Below are 16,509 nucleotides of genomic sequence, written 5' to 3'. Positions count from 1 at the left end.
TTGATGTAGTAAATAGCATTCACAAATAATATTCTCCTAGAACCACTGTTTTTCCACCTCAGACACTATTAATAGATATGTTAATTTACTAATAACACACCTATTAGAACCACAGTGCAGTGACCATTTTAACCCGAATGATATCATCATTGTATGAAACACTGTGATCCATTATGGTATCATTAATATTTAATTTTCCAGAGGAATCATTAGTTCATTAGTACCAACAAGCCAATTTTTGCTCAAGCTGAAAAAGCTTATGAATAAATCATGCCATGTTTAGATAGGAAAAACAGGTCAATGCCTACGGAACTCACATTTCCAAAACCAGAACCTTCCCTACAGCATAGCTTTGGGGAAACATGCTTCATTTGACAACATTCTTTTTATAAAAAGATCCTCTCAGTAGGTACTGCATCAAAACAATCAGTCCATTGAACTGTATGACAAGACACTGAGAACATTCAGAATATGGAACTTCTTTTAAATTACAGATACATGGCATAACATTTTAAGACTTGACTTATATCAGCTTCCTCCCAATTGAGATTACATTCCTTGAGGCCAGACACCCCCCACCTCCACCGAGCAAGTTTTTTGAGTGCCTTAAGAAACTGGTGAGAACATCACATGTTCTTCTCCTCATACAGCTAAGAACCAGTTTATTGTTTTTACCAAAATTAAATATCTGGTAATACATCTGTTTTAATGCTCAGCAGCTAGAACCTTCAACTACCAGTTAGAGGAACTCTTGTCCAAGGGAATACATTCCCTCAAATGAAAACAAAATTATCTAAGATGAACCCATCTATTGCTTTAGCCATTTATTTGAAATTTTATCTTAAAACTTCATTAAAAATAGAAAGTCACATTGCAAAAAAAAGGATTATTCTAAATCAATAGTGTGTATACACTCTGAAGTCATACTTCTTCCTTCGACTATGTTATATTACTATGGATAACTATTGCCCTAGATAACTGCTGCAAAATGAGGCATTTTTGTGTTATATGCTAATACATTTGGTGAAGACTTTCTCTGACCAAAGTTCAGGCACAGCATACCGAAACATGTTTTATGAGCTATGTCTCTGCGGTAGAAATGTGACAGAGGTGATCTGTTCCATTTAATGTAAATGAAGAAAGCTTTTGATAGTTTTCTCAGATATTTTGGTTTGGAAATGTTTTAGATATTCTTGAAATAAAAGGTAAAAAAGTCTAAATAGCGATTATAAATTAAGACCAATAGCAACCTTTATTTACATAGTCTAACAAACAGATGCAAGCAATTACTATATTAGACATTCAGATTCTGAACGTAACCATTAACATGCTTATAGCAGACCTGGCTAGTGTTGCATTCTTCATGGAGCTGAGATCACTAATTTCCAACATTTTTCTTTTTCCAGCGAAGCCACCTCAGAGCTCTCACCAGTGCTACTTGTCCCATGAGGAATGTGATTGTAAAGTTACGTTTATACCAATCTCTTGGATTCCAAAGCCAGGAAAACAACCAGCACACGGAACAAAAACAAGAAAAAGGTACACAATTATATTAAAATACCCTTTGGCATTGCCAAATGACAATTCAGTGTTGACCTACACCTTCCATTCTTTGTGATAACACTTCTAACTAAATAACCTAAGAAGATAGCTCTGTGACTATCCCCATCTATGAACAGATTGCACATGGAAGATATGGCTACAACTATTCAAAGCTTTTCTGTAAAAAAAAAAAAAAAAGTTAGGAGATGGATAATTTTATGACTAATTGCATTTGAAATCATGTAAGATAAAATAAGTGGAACCAAATTTCATGTTTTAGAAGTAAAGCTGGTCATCAAGCTATCTGTAAAAACGTATTTACTGCCAGTGCTGTACTACAGGTAAGATTTGTGCACATATGAAGATGCATGTGTTGAAAAGGGCATAACTGGTAACCTATAAAGGGAGAAAAAATAAAATCATACTCAAGTCTAGTTATATAACCCAATACAAGAAACATTTGGTTTCTTATTCAGCATTTTTTAACTATGAAGCTTTTAGTATTGCCAAAGTTAGTCTTGCATGCATGACTTGCAGAATCAATTCAAAATATACCCCTTTTTAGTCTCTGGGAATTTGCTTCAAATTCTTGCCCCTATTACAAACTAACTTCATCATTTCCTTCAGGCTTCCATCGAGGACCCCTCCCCTGCTTTGTAAAATTCTGCACAAGAAGCAATTGGATATGCTTATCGTAGAAGTAGCAGGGAATATTGCATTACACCTGGAATTTAGGTCTTCTTTCAGATCTCCGTTAGAAACCTTGCATGTACGGATTAACTTAAACCTGAGATATTAACCTCTCAGTAAGGATAGCAGCCAAAATCACGCTGACAAGAAGCACCGAGCTACCCCCTAAAATGTCATGTTAAATCAAAATATCATGTTAAATCAAAATATCATGCTAACACTGCAACTGTTTCTTTTCCCCTGTCATGTCTCATTTCCTATGCCCTTCTTGATTTTTTTAAACTAGACTATTGCCAGTCTCACTACCCTGAACTATATTCTGTGCACAGTCTGTGCACAGTCATTGTCTCAATTCTACCTAAAGTTTAGAAGTTTAAATATTTCAGCAGCCAGTTTTCAGGCCAGCTGGCATCTCTGCGAAAGAGCATATAGCTGAATGCATTAAAAAATCTTTATAAATGTGACCCATTGAAAATCAGAATGCCTCTAAGCTCCCATGCTTTCACGGCTGTGCATTTCCACTTTGAAACTACAGCACAGCTGGCCAGATGATTTTAGAACAGAGCAAAACCAAGGAATGTTTAGAAACAAAGCCTGAACTATATAACCTAGGAGATGGGACACTAGCCTGAGCTGACTACAACAATGGCCTCTGATGGTCAATTCTAAGATAAACTATTTGCTTGATCAATTATTAGTTAACATAGGCAATTTGAACAGCAATTCCCTTATCAAAAATGATGTATTTTTTTTAACCTTTCCATATTTTCATGCTGTCTAGTTTATTTATATTATTGTTTTGCCTCCCCCCCAAGACATGTATATTTCTTGTGGGAAAACTGCAAATCATTCTTACAGTACAACATGTTATAGTATATGCACAATATGTACAAAGAACTCTAGATCACATTTTATTGTAGGTCAATTACAGTTGCAGTAGAATTCTCCCTGATGTTGCATGATGAGGAACCTGAGAACACTTGGGACCTTGGAGCCTAATCAACCCGATACAAAAAAATAAGTTCTGGTTTCACGCGCAGCCCGCAGCGCGACTGTATCTGGATTAAGTACTATCTTCTTTCTGCTTCCTCATGTCTAGCCCTCCATCAAGCATGCACAGATACTTGCAGGGTGGTAATATGAATTTGCAAGTCATTTCTCAGTTGTTTCAGATCCCCAATCCAGTTTATCAAGTTGTTGTACAAACAGTGACACATAAAATGCAGCAGATGTGAGGAGACTGCGTGGATGTGGGCTTACCCAATTGTAGCCAAAGTTCTATTCAGGATGAGTGCAGGGGATCATTTTACTAAGGCTTCACCACACAAAAAACCTCCAAAAGCCAAAGCTAGTCAATTTCATTTTGACCATATACTTGCAAAATAATAAAAACAAAAAGTAAGAATAGTAAGTATTGCTCTTACTAAATGATTTTCCTTTGAGACAAATGATATTTACTAGATTAGTAGATCCTTACTTGATTTAGGAGTTAACTAGAATCTGTTATACAGAAATTTCTGTTGTTTTACTCACACATTTATCAGTTTCAATTGGCAGCACAAAAATATCCATTCCATAAGGGGAAAAAAATGAGAGCCTGATATAGTCTCTCTGCAGTCTCAGGAAGGAATGACACCAAATTCCATTCTCCACAAAATCAACAATAAACAGTGGAAGAACTCAAATGATGATGCAAAATTCTGTCAAATGCTAATAATAGCATTTAAAAAAAATCAAAATGAGAGTTTCACGTGTCCTCCATTTCTTATAATTATGGTAAAGAATTAAAATTTTTTAAGTTTGATCCTATACCTTTTGGCTAGCCTAAAGCTTGCTGTAACAGCAAGTGTCCCTGCCCATAGCAGGGCGGTTGGAATGATCTAGATGATCTTTAAGGTCCCTTCCAACCCAGACCATTCTATGATTCTATGATCTTACAGCCAACATAAATACCTTCTACATACCTGTTATAATGCATATGCTTTCTAAAATTTTTACTTAGGAAGTCCTTGTAAAAGTCAGCCATTTCTTCTGCATTCAGTGTTGCTTTTTGACCTGAAAATAAGTTTTGGCGTAAGAATGTGAAGAAGCTCTTCGTATTAAAACACTGGGTTCAGATTCAGGAGGGCTAGGTCTGACTCCTTGCTCTTACAGGCTTCTTGTGTAACCTTGAACATGTTAATATGCCTTCATCTTCTAACCCTTTAAAATTTATCAAGGGAACACAGCAGATTAAAAGCCACTGATCATTTCGAAACTGACACGATAACTCTTAAGCCCTTATTACTTGTGAAAGTGATGATGTTTAACAGGTCTTAGATTACTCAGGGAACTTATCAAAAAAAGTTAATTGATCTAGGAGTATCTATCCTTTGATTAACATTAATTTCTCATAGGTCCAAAGTTTAAACAGCACCAGTAAGAACACTTACGTTTCCATGCCTAAAGTAGGTCTGTAGGTACAGAAAAAACACTATCTGTGACTGTCAAGGTATTTTCAAAAGTACATTTTTTTTTCTGTCACTGTCGGTAAATTTAGAGTAACTTACAGCAAAGAGCATGTGTTCTGAGATGTCACATTCATTAACAATATGGTAGACAATTCTTTTGTGAAGTACGAGGATGTGTCTGACTTTGAACATGCCATTCACATAGAGTAGAAAATAAGAGATGTATTCTCTCCACAGTACATAAAATGCACATCCGTGGCTATTCCACAGAATAGCATCCACAGAACCAGTAAATATTCTTATTTCTAATTCCTGTACAAACTTTCTGGAACTTCCAGCCTTTGCTGGTCAGCTTTGAATGTCCCAGGAAACATGGATGTGATGAGTGAAAAAATTGTAAAATTCAATTTGTTACTGTTCCAAAATACATTTTAAAGCACCTGAGGCTGACCATAGAAATTAGTATTATTGATCAGTACCATTTGTCAATATTTAAAGATACACAGTGGATTAACGTACTATAGGATAAATTCATCATAATAGTATTTGAAGGCTGCCTACTTAAGAGCTATAGTTAATTTGTTTCTTCATAATGGTAGCAGCAAAACTGAAGATTCTCTTATAGAGAAGAAATAACTTTTGTTCCAACTAAACATGTATATAGTTTTTACTGTTATTTATATATATGCACATGCACACATACACAGCTGTATTGTAGAACAAAAAGAGCTATCCAACATGTGCAGCCAATCATTTTATTTGTAAGGGATGTACAAGCTTATTTTTTAATCCCGGGAATTAAAGAACAAGAACAAAACAGCAATATAAAAGAAGCTTTTTCTTAACAACAGGAGTTAACTTGTTTTTCAACCACACGCTGATCACTGGGACAAACAGATGAGAAACATAATGGTCTGCGATATATAGAACGTCAGAGCAGATGCTTTACTGAAGTCAAATAAATCATTATTCTATAAACAAAGTGTTCAAACTAATACTACAACGGCCAGCTCACTGTATAATGAGAGCATCTTGTTTCCTATTTCACATCAGGAATTAGTGAGGCAAGTATTTTACAGCAACTGTGATGAGGCAAAGAAGGTCAGAACAGCTGTTGTTTTCTTGGTAGCTGTCTTACTCTCCCCTCAAGGAAAAATATTGTATTAATTGAATACACTATGGACCTGAATGAAGAGCATGAACTTATCTGCTGAACCATAACATGCACTTGAGACAGTACTCTGTATGTTTAGCTCAGCTCGCTCACCAGGTTAAGGAGATGTGAAAGATGAAAGCCCATTCCTCCTTATACCAAAAAATTATTAAAATTACTTGTTTAAGATTTCAGCATGTTCCTTCATGCTGGGTGGGGAAGAATTAGATGAACAGTGCAAGAGAAGATCTCACCCCCCACATGCATGCTCCCAAAAAGCACTTCCAAATCCTGCTCTGAAGAATTACTTGTGACAGAACGCAAAGAGAATAAACTAACAATACTGAGAGTTAATCAAAATTCAAAATGCAACCTAAACTGTACACGGAGATCTCACTAACCTGTTTCATCTCTCACTGCCAGACCTTTGGCTTTCAGTCTTGAATAAATAAATTCTTCTTTTTCCTAAAACATGTTTTTCCACATTAGAATGTGAGGTGCTCATACCTTAAAGTTACCCATTGTTTTTAAATCACAGAACAGCTTAGTACTCAATACCCTTGGATATTCACTTAGATCCTGCTAGCTGCATGCACCAATTGATTCGTGCAAACACTCTGCTGAAACACATGCAACTTATTTTTAGAATAAAGGTACAACTGAGCTTTGGTATTGTTTGGCTAGATCCAAACCTTAAGTTTACAAGACACATACAACCCAGCTAGCCCCCCCAGCTTAACTGAGAATTTCTGCATACAGAAAAACATGCAGAGTTAAAAATTGAAGTTACTTACATGGAAACAGAGTAATTCTCTTTATGTCAGTTTCTCAAGATTAACAAGTAGTTCTATGGAATTAAAAGCTTCACTTCCCCCCTGAGATTTTCACAAGTTTTGGGAGAATATGATGATCAAAGACCATCAGAAATAACAGTGAATTCTGAACCATTATTCTTCTGCCAACAAAATTCAGTGTCTCCTAACCAATAGTGCAATCAGAAAAAAGGCAGACCACAACTTAACATGTTCCTGCTTTTAGCTTAGCCAGGCAACAGGGCATGGCCCTTCATTTACCCTTAGTGATTACATTTAATTTCTCTCCTGTAACAGAGCAAGAAAATCTGCAGCATCATTTTCAACAGCAGCTCCAGTCACACAGTCTGTGCATGCAAGGTGGCTGGCTACAGCTTGATGTTTTCAGTGCAAGATAAGAAAAACAAAGGGCAAATATCACTAGATAGCAATTGAATACACGGGCTCTGCAGTTTTGTAAGAGACTTAGAAGTTAATATTGCAAACAATGACAAAACATAATTTCCAGGTAGACACTGCACATTTAAAAAAAAAATAGTATCAGTTAAAGCTAGTAAGTAATTGTAGGCAGAATGGAATACTAGTTTAGGAAACCAAAATCGCAGGGTTTTGGTGACTATTTGAGATAGCCAAGGTGCAGGAAGCACAGCTGAAGGTTATCTCCTGCGCAGCCATCCAAATCCTTTCTAGCCAAGGGCGAAGGCTTTGGGTCTCCAGCACCCGAACGCGAAGCCTCCCAGCGCCCCCCAGCGGCCCCGCTCACCTGCTGGAAGGAGGCGTTCTGCCGGGCCCAGAACTGCTGGTTCCAGGCCTGCGTGTCCTGCCTCGCCTCCCGCAGGCGCCGCTCCAGGGCGGACTCGTCCTGCGGCACGTGGAAGATCACCGGCCGCAGGTTCGAGAGCCTGTCGGGGGGCCCGATCCAGTCGTGGCGGGAGTGCGCCGGCGGGCGGAAACCCGGGCCCTTAAAAATACGGGCGGGATTCATTATTGTTAGCACTTCAGCGTCATTTTGGGGAACATCACAACGTGAAGCAAGCTCTAGAACTCCATACAGCCGTGCAACAGTCTCCATACAGCCTTAAAACATGTAATTGTAACACGTTCAGAAGATACACGCCTTTGTTTACCTCTGCTGAAATTTGCGATATATTTAAATTTTACCTTTACCTTTATTTAGAAATCTATCACAGAAACGATACCTTCAACTCTTTTCTCAACAGCCATAAACCATGATTTTAAGGAGTTCTCTGCGTTTTTGTACCACAGATGCTCCTGTTTGTCAGGGCATTTGTTAGCAGGAACCGGTCCGTGTGCCAGCCCCCTCAGCAGGGCCCCCCCCCGGCCACCCCCGGTACCTGCCCGCGGCTTTCCAGGCTCGGCCCCGGAGCAGCGGGCTCCCCCCGCTCCAGCCGGGGAAGCATTTTCCCCCCTTTGCTCCTCACCTCTCAACCTGCTCGGCGCTTACAAGCACCGCCCAGACGCCCGAGGGGCACCGAGGGCTCTCCGCCCGCCGCCCTCCAGCCCCAAAGCGGGCCCCCCCCCAGCCGCTCGGCGGCGCAACCCCTGCGCTTCTCGCTCCCCCCGGCCCTTCCCTTCCCCTCCTTCCCCACAGCGCTGCCCCTCACGGCCTCCCCGGGCCGCCGGGGTTGGGGATTTACCGCTCCGCCCGGCCGCTCCGCGCCGCCGCCCGAGGAGGAGCAGCGGCAGCAGTTCGCCCCCGCCCTCAGCGCCCGCCCGGCCCTGGCGGCCGCCATCTCGTGCGGGCGGAGGGGCAGGGCCGCCCTGCAGCCGGGGGCGGCGCTGCGGGAAGGGGCCGTGGCCCCCAGCCCTCCGCCCGCCCTCCTCCCTCGCTGCCGCCGCCGTGGCGCAGCGCCGCGCCGGGCCGCGGGTGCCTCAGCCGGGGCGGGTGAGGCGGGCGAGGAGGCGGCGGCGGGTTGGGCCGGGAGGGGAGCGCTGCTTTGCGGCGCTCGGTTCCCCCCCGTACTCCCTGCGGCTCCGGAGCAGGCGGGGAAGGAAAGGCGGAACGGGGCAGGAGCCCGGAGGGCCGCGGTGCGGCCTCAGCAGCGGGCCGGGCGGCGCAGAGGAGCGGTGGAGGCTCGGCAGGGTGGGTGAAACCCCGCCGGCACGGGGCCTTTAACGAGGCCGCAGCGCCCAGGTGCTTGGTGGGGGTTGTGAAGAGCGGCGGGGCGAGGCGGCGGGGTGCCCCGCTAATCGCGGGTCTCGTTCTGTCCTTGCAGTTCGTCTGACGGCGGCTGGGAGAAGAGAATGGACATGGGAAACCAACACCCATCCATCAAACGGTTGCACGAAATACAGAAGGAGGTCAAAGAGATCGAACAGCAGGTGGTTGTCTTCAGCGGTTTGTCTACCGACCGGGATTACAAGAAATTGGAGCGGTCTCTTACCAAACAGCTTTTTGAGATCGATTCCGTAGACACCGAGGGGAAAGGGGATATTCAGCAAGCCAGGAAGCGAGCTGCTCAGGAAACAGAGAGGCTGCTGAAGGAGCTGGAGCAAAACGCAAACCATCCGCGCAGACTGGAGATAGAGGCGATATTCAAGGAGGCACAGTCACTTGTGGAGCGCGAGATTACGCCTTTCTACAAAGGAGGCAACTGCATAAACGATGAATTTGAAGAAGGCATTCAGGACATCATACTGAGGCTTACCCAGGTGAAAACTGGAGGGAAAGTTTCTTTACGCAAAGCGAGATATCGCACGCTGACAAAAGTATGTGCTGTTCAGGAGATTATAGAAAGCTGTGTGAAGCAGCAACTCTCCCTGCCACTCTCTAATGATGCTCATCCTTCTGTCTCCAAAATTAACTCTGTAATGTGTGAGGTGAACAAAGCAAAAGGAACTCTTATTGCGCTTCTAATGGGAGTGAGTAGTAATGATACCTGCAGGCATTTATCCTGTGTGCTTACAGGCCTTATTGCTGATTTGGATGCTTTAGATGTCTGTGGTCGCACGGAAATCAGAAATTACAGAAAGGAAGTAGTGGAAGAGATCAATAAATTGCAAAAATACCTGGACTTGGAAGAAGAAGCAAATTCTATGCATGCTTATGATTTGGCACAAAATCAGTCCATTCTAAAAATAGAAGAGATCCGCAAGAAAATGAAGGAAGTTAATTCTTTACTTTTAAAAACAGAGAATGCTTCTGATTTGTATTTGGGATCCAAAGCAGAACTGCAGGGATTAATTGCCCAGTTAGATGAAGTGAGTCCAGGAAAAAACCCTTGTATTAGAGAAGCCAGGAGAAGAGCAGTAATAGAAGTGCAAGCTCTCATAACATACATTGACTTAAAGGAAGCACTCGGAAAAAGGCAAATGTATCCAGAGCAAACTGCTGCAGAACCTCAGTCTCACAGAGCGGTTTGGAGTGTTCTTGGAAACTTGTCTCAAATTCAGCAGGAGGTGATTTCATTTGATGGAAACAGAACAGATAAAAATTACATGAGATTGGAAGAACTCCTTACAAAACAACTTCTTGCACTTGATGCTGTTGATCCGCAAGGTGATGAGCGGTGTAAGGCTGCCAGGAAGCAAGCCGTAAAGCTGGCACAGAATATTCTTTACTACCTGGACATGAAAACAGATGAGTGGGAATATTGAAACAGCCACGGTCTAACATAACTTTTTTTTTTTCCTTTGGCACTTTATATAGACTGATAGTTTCACTGGCAGCACATAATTAAAGCTGTGTGTTGTATGCTTGCTTAAATCACGGAGATTGCATAAAACATTGGCTTGGCTATATGTGTGCTCTCCCACGCAGTCACCCATTTGCCATGGCAACTGTCAGTACACCAGCAGTTCTGGTCACTGCTATAAGCAAAGAAATGTGGTTCTCTGAAGGAGCAGCTTAATAGTTTAATAGATCACATGGCTTATTTTTTTTTTCCTGTTTTTATTTTAATAACCTTGTGCAATGTTCAGAGAATGCAGATTTGTCAAAGATGCAGAAAACTCCTTATGGTGCAGTACTGGCAGAACTATTTAAAAAAGACCGACACCAAAATTAGTATTTAAGCATGAAGCTCCCTCCAGCAACTTCATAGCAGTCTGGATGTGCTCTTAATGTGCTGTTATGATGGAAAGTATAAAATGCCAAAGAACCTGCTGTCTTTTGGTTTGTTCTTGATGTATTCCATCCATCACACCTTTCTGGTTGTTTAGATCTCTTTAGATTTCCTACTTAACAGATCTATAATGCCAACTTCAAATTAGCATTTACATAGGCAAAGACATTTAGGCCTATTTTTTTGTAAGACCTCAGATCTGTGATTTACAAAAATGTGTATTCTGCTGGTGGAACCTATTTCATATTTTTGGTTTAAACTACTGAGACTTGGAGAGGAAATTCTATGGATATGTACTGACCAGATAAATAGGATTTTGAGGATTTTACACTGCCATCCATAAGCACCTGAAAACTGCACTGAACTTTACTTAGTGGCTACTTCTGTGTCTTTTTAAATTCTGCTGTTTTATCTGTTTTTGACTTGTCTTTTCACATTTGATGAAAACAGAATTCCCTTTGAAGTGAATGAGCATTTTGGAATTATTTTTATAAAATGAGGTAGCTAGCTATAAAGGTATCCCTAATGATGTAAATGTGTGCTATGTCTCTCATACTGCTCAGGTGTGGCTTCAGGCTTGTCTTGGAAAAGACTCGTGGCATATGTCTCTCCTTGCAATTCACTGCTTAATTGATATAGTAACTTCATAAATAAGCTTGATTGTACTATTTTATGTACCTACCTTTTTTGTGGCTGCTAGCACCAATCACATTTCTACTATAGCATGTTTTTTGGCATTTTTTTAGAGCATGGCATTAAACTGAATTGATATATAGAGATATATTTAATTATGAAAACTTTGCACTTAGCTCTTTCATGTTGAATTAATGAATTGTTGTTCTGTTAGTGAAGATTTGCACCACTTTAAGGAGTAAAAACCATTTTGGATGTTAAACTTTAAAAATATTTTAAAATATATTTTTAACTGATTAAAAAGACAATACTATCTGTGAGAGACAAGTGCCTTTATGACACCACTAACTTGCACCACCATATGTAGATACAGAAGCTGCTTACTGGCAGCTTGATGCATTTGTAATCTTTACAAACTGGATTTATTATATACATAGTTCTACTATATCTGAAATTAATGTAGTACAATATTTGAGAATAGTTCTATAGAGTCCTGAGAAGAAGTATCAGTTATGGAAAAAATATATTCTGTTTAAAAATGAATTTATTTATTTAAAAATAAATATGGAGACTGGGGACTTCTGTGCCTATTACTAAAAGAAGAGAATACGCATACTCTGCAATGTGCTTTCAGTTGTTGATGAAAGGCTGTGTAATTTAAGAGAGTGAATGTATTTTGTTTCTGATTGTACACATGATTTATGTGCAATTTACTTGCCAAAAACAATCTAATTTTTCAGTTAAGTACGGTACCTAAGGCACAGTTTGACAATGCCAGAACGTTTGCTGGAGGATTCTCCCTGCTTCTTCAGAGATACAAACCTGTTGAATTTAGCTGTCCTTACCTCAAAAAAACATTTCCCCTAGGTAAAATTCCAATCTGTATTTATATAGTATATATAAACCCAGAGTAATAATATTTTAAACCTGAATTATTTTACTCATTTCAAGATTTCTACATGTTTGAGCTGCGACTTCTAATTTATACTTAAGGTTTTAGGAAATATAAGAATATGAAAGTGTGATGATGTTACTCATTTTTCTTTTGTACTGCTGTCAGGTCTGCGGTGGTTACCTGTAGGTTGTTTGACAGTTTAGTGTCTGTGTTCTTTGGAGGTTACATGTAGCTTTATAAATGTTTGAAGTTATGTAAAAGTGAGTAAGTATAGTTTTCAGACGTGTTCTATTTTAAATTTGCTTGTCTTTTAGCTTTTCTGAATAGCAAGTTAAGCCTGCATCTCTGAAAAGGCAAATGTTTAAGGTTAGTTTAATTTTGATTAACTGAGTATAATTCAGTAGCAAGATATCATGTGGAATATGTTTTTTTCCCATCGTTCTGTAATCTAATCAATTGACTACTTAAATTTTATAGTAAAATGCTCATTTGGAATGGGATTAATTCACAGTTGTTGCATGAATGAAAACTAAATGTGCTTAACAACAACAACAAAAAGGCAGACATTTCTCAAAATCTTGCTTTCGTGCTGAAGAATGTAGTTACACTGTTTTTTATATCCAAAGATTGAGGAACACATGACTTTTCCTTTCAATATGGTAGGCTCAAATAATCAGCAAAATGTAAATGGACCAAATTGCAAAAGCTTGTGTTTTAGTACTGTACTGAAATATAATAACTTTTCTGTGTGCTGTGTAATCTATCTTAGAGCAAAATAAACAACTGGATTTTTTGGGGAGGTAATCATACATCATGATTTCTATTTGTTAATTGTATTTCTTTTTGAGATTTTTTGTTGCTGTTATTTCAATGTTTATTTTTGTTGTTTATCTCTCAAAGGAGTTTATCTGTGTTACCAGTTTGGAGACTTTTATTACGTATGGTTCCTACTTTTTCAACTTAATAGATATTGTACATGCTCCTATGGTGTATACGTCTTGATTTATTGCTGTGTAGGATATGGTATTTGTATATACAAATTCAAGATTAAATATTGCAGTGTTGTATTCCTTATTATTAATAAAAATGTTACTACCTTTTACTGGGTATTCATTTGAATGTTATGCCCTGCTGCCTTTATTTATTTCTGAACATGAGTTATCAGAATGTAAATGATTTTTGTCTTGAAAAAAGTATTTTAATTAAATATATAGACATAAAACTCTTTTTTCCTCCTTTAAGAGTTTGCTTTTTCATTGCTGTATTTAGGAAAATAAAGTTATTTGTGTGGAAACCACTCCTACCTCTACTTGCTAAACCTGGTGTCTTTTGGTGTTCCCCGCATTCAGCCCTGTATTGCAATAATTACACCAGTCAGTGCTTGCTTGCTTCAGTGATAGCTTTGTACACTTCTGGGCTTCAGTTGTATGGTCATTGAAAAAATGCTTATGGCTATTTAAGGTCTTCTCACTTTTCTGCTGCAAGATGCTGACTTAACAGGCGAGTATGCAAGACAATGTATGGAGTCTCTTCATGTCCATAACGAACTTTCAGGAGGAGTTAGACTAAACTGATACTGAGCTGTATAGATGAGGCACGTTCACATGATCTGATGGCTCAGTATGTTTTCTTAAGATGCAGTAAGCCAAGTTATCCGCTCACTGCTGCTGGAAATCAGTTGTATTTCTGCTCAGAAAGCTGCTGCCTGTGTGCTGTTCCTGCTGCTTGGCCAACTCCTATGAGCTGATTTAATGCAATAAAACAAGAAAAAATGCAAAAATGGGGAAGGGAGAATACGTCTTTCTATGGATTTCGTGAATCAAATTGGCTTGTAGAAAAGCCTGAATGTGGGCTAGAGCTACTGCAAATTGAACGGGTGGGTCATGCGGCCACAGGTTAGGGAACAGCTGCTAAGTGAATAGCAGTAAGCCATTAGATCACCTTGCATAGATAGATCTCTGCAGGGGAAAGAAGGAGAGAAGGTGGCATTGTCAACTCCTACATATAAGTAAGAATGTGCTGCCTTAGTAATGGAATATGGTGAAGGCAATACAAATGAATCATGTATGGAAAACAAATCAGCTGCTTTCAAATGCTTTTTTGTGTTGCATGGTAACGGTTCATGCAATAAAAGCCATAAGTGGTCATGTAGAAGTACTATCTGCAATCTGAAGTTCTTAACCATAAAACATCAGATAAGAATAAGGTTTATAAAGATAGAATGTGCCTGTATGTAATGATTCAGTCTAACTTCTTTCTCTCCCTTTTAACAATATAGCTTATTTAAGAGAAATACATTCTTCAAAGACTAGTAAAGCATTTGGGCAACAGCCCTAGGTGTTGCTCAGCTGACCTGTTTGTCTTGATCATCTCTTTACTCGTGAAAGGAGAGAATTTGCCTTGCTGAGAATTCTTTGTGTGTTTTATACAGGCAGATTTAGGTACCTGAAATGGTTTAACTGGAAAAACTGTGGCATTTCTGTATTTTATTTCCATATAGGCGTGTCCTCTCCTTTGGAAAACTCTCAGCTGAGAATTTGAAGAAGTACTTTGGTAGTGAACTCACAAATAGAAGGCCTGGGGGTTTAAGCTGGTTGCCAGCAGGAGCCATTTAAGCATCAGGATTTGGGAAAATTTTCCTGCTAGAGGAACCTGCTAGCAGAAACACATTCAAATGTTCAGGGTTTATGTTTTGAGTGAGTTCTCTGTGTGTCCTCCTGTTGCTTATTCATTGTGAAGGTGGATTTTCCTTCTCAGGAGAATAGTCCTAAGGAACTGCCAGGCTTTTGCTTTAAATCAATGTGAGCCACAGCAGGACATGTACTACATGCTGGGTGGTGTGGATGTCATTCTCTTTTGCTACATGAAACGATAATAAATGTAATGCTTTCGGTTATATTAGTAGGCATGCACGCATAAGTTGAAAGCTGGTCATTAGCTGAAGAAGCTGAGGAAGATGAACTCTTTTGTCAAAGGCTTTGAACAATGCTTATCCTTTCTCTCTGCCTGCGTTTGGTTCTGGGGACTGCCAAATATGGATGAATATGAGTTGTCAGCCCCAGTGTAAGGAGGATTCTTTCTAAGTCTGTAAACTCTTCCTATAGGACATAAATCATGGCAGGTTTTCCCATTAGAAATGGAAAAGTGCAGTGTGTTTCTTAATTGGATCATTTCACCTCAATTAGTTTTGCCAGACAAACTTCTGTGCCAGAGTTCCTTGTGAAACCTGTATTTCAGGAAGGTAATCAAAAGCATCTCATGAGGGAGAGAAGCACAGTGATGCAGTTCAATGTCCTTAATAAGGTCCTGTCTTGTTTAGCTCCAAATTGTATCAGCTCCTGAACGGATACTCAAAAACAAGTCAGATCACAACCACCAAGGTGTTTTTGAGCCAAATTAAGTTTTAAAAGGGCACAGAGAGAGAAGAAAGTCTGGAGGAAAAAAAAAATGTTAGTAAAGTTGTCAGGCAGTTTGCTCAATGCCTTTTAGTTTTATGGTGCCAGAAAAGCAAGCAAAACAAAGCTCCTCTCTGTTCCCATGTGCCTTGTTGCAGTTATATGTAGTCTACATCCCACGGTTCAATGCTGTTTTCCACCACCACCCTAAGTGCTGCTCCAGGGCACAGTCCAACCTCTGGTTGATAGGGCTTAGCCCCAGTGCACCCTTGGGCAAGATGATGCCACCCATGTCTACAGATGCCATAATTACTGTCATTCTCTGTGAAATTTCGGGTAATGGCAACCCTTAGCCTGCGCTTGGAATGTCAGTGTGGCTTGCAGAAGACCATGTATGAGATGAAGACTGTATCCTGTAATAAACTGGTAATTGGAAGGGATAGTAAAAAGACTGGTAGCAAGCCCGAGTAAGGTATCATTAGGGTAATTGTTTATACTGATTTTATTTTTTATTATTTAAGGAAAATTCTTCATAAAATTGTTTTATTCAAATCAATTTGTTGTCATTTATCAATTTTCTGCAGACTGTTTCTTACCTTCCAGGTGCCTCATGTTAATACCACTTGAAAAGCAGATTTGAAGTGCTCAGCATTTTATTGATATTAATGGGTGGCCTCTGGTCACTTTCAGAAACCTAGTAAAAGCCAGATTTTCCAGAATATTTGGCATCCAAGAGTTCCCACCGTGACAAGTAAGGCCATGTTTTGAAAGGGAGTCCGCCAGCAGGCCCAGGCACCCTGTCATTTCTTGTCAGACAGCCATGGGATGGGCCTTCCAGCTAATAAAGCCTCATC

General features: G+C 39.9%; 3 protein-coding genes across 5 annotated transcripts in view; 1 reads left to right on the top strand and 2 right to left on the bottom strand.

The window, feature by feature from the left end:
- KLC1 (kinesin light chain 1) overlaps positions 1–6,294 on the bottom strand; it is a 63,210-nt gene extending 56,916 nt beyond the window's left edge. The window contains exon 1 of the mRNA XM_035326822.1: positions 6,237–6,294. The gene's annotated coding sequence lies outside the window, so the exon portion shown is untranslated. The remainder of the gene's footprint in view (positions 1–6,236) is intronic.
- LOC118167804 (cytochrome c oxidase assembly factor 8) lies at positions 1,221–8,401 on the bottom strand. Its single transcript, XM_035327595.1, has 5 exons — positions 8,306–8,401; positions 7,411–7,608; positions 6,237–6,300; positions 4,197–4,287; positions 1,221–1,484 (listed from the first exon to the last, which is right to left on the bottom strand). The coding sequence occupies exons 1-5, from the start codon at positions 8,399–8,401 to the stop codon at positions 1,379–1,381; spliced, it is 555 nt and encodes a 184-aa protein (XP_035183486.1). The 3' UTR covers positions 1,221–1,378.
- A 25-nt stretch (positions 8,402–8,426) lies between these two features.
- On the top strand, positions 8,427–13,362 carry BAG5 (BAG cochaperone 5). 3 transcript variants are annotated; one of them, XM_035328111.1, is made up of 2 exons: positions 8,427–8,553; positions 8,885–13,362. In XM_035328111.1, the coding sequence occupies exon 2, from the start codon at positions 8,913–8,915 to the stop codon at positions 10,263–10,265; it is 1,353 nt and encodes a 450-aa protein (XP_035184002.1). In that variant the 5' UTR covers positions 8,427–8,553; positions 8,885–8,912; the 3' UTR covers positions 10,266–13,362. The 3 variants fall into 3 exon arrangements, with proteins under 3 accessions (XP_035184002.1, XP_035184004.1, XP_035184003.1); XM_035328113.1 differs by lacking the exon at positions 8,427–8,553 and adding an exon at positions 8,573–8,696; XM_035328112.1 differs by lacking the exon at positions 8,427–8,553 and adding an exon at positions 8,698–8,815 and having other exon boundaries at positions 8,854–13,362.
- The last annotated feature ends 3,147 nt before the right edge of the window (positions 13,363–16,509 follow it).

The sequence above is a fragment of the Oxyura jamaicensis genome, chromosome 5 (genome assembly GCF_011077185.1).
Source record: "Oxyura jamaicensis isolate SHBP4307 breed ruddy duck chromosome 5, BPBGC_Ojam_1.0, whole genome shotgun sequence".
Classification (NCBI taxonomy): Eukaryota; Metazoa; Chordata; class Aves; order Anseriformes; family Anatidae; genus Oxyura; species Oxyura jamaicensis.
Note: the sequence above shows the minus strand (reverse complement) of the source record. Positions and strands in the feature narration are given on the sequence as shown.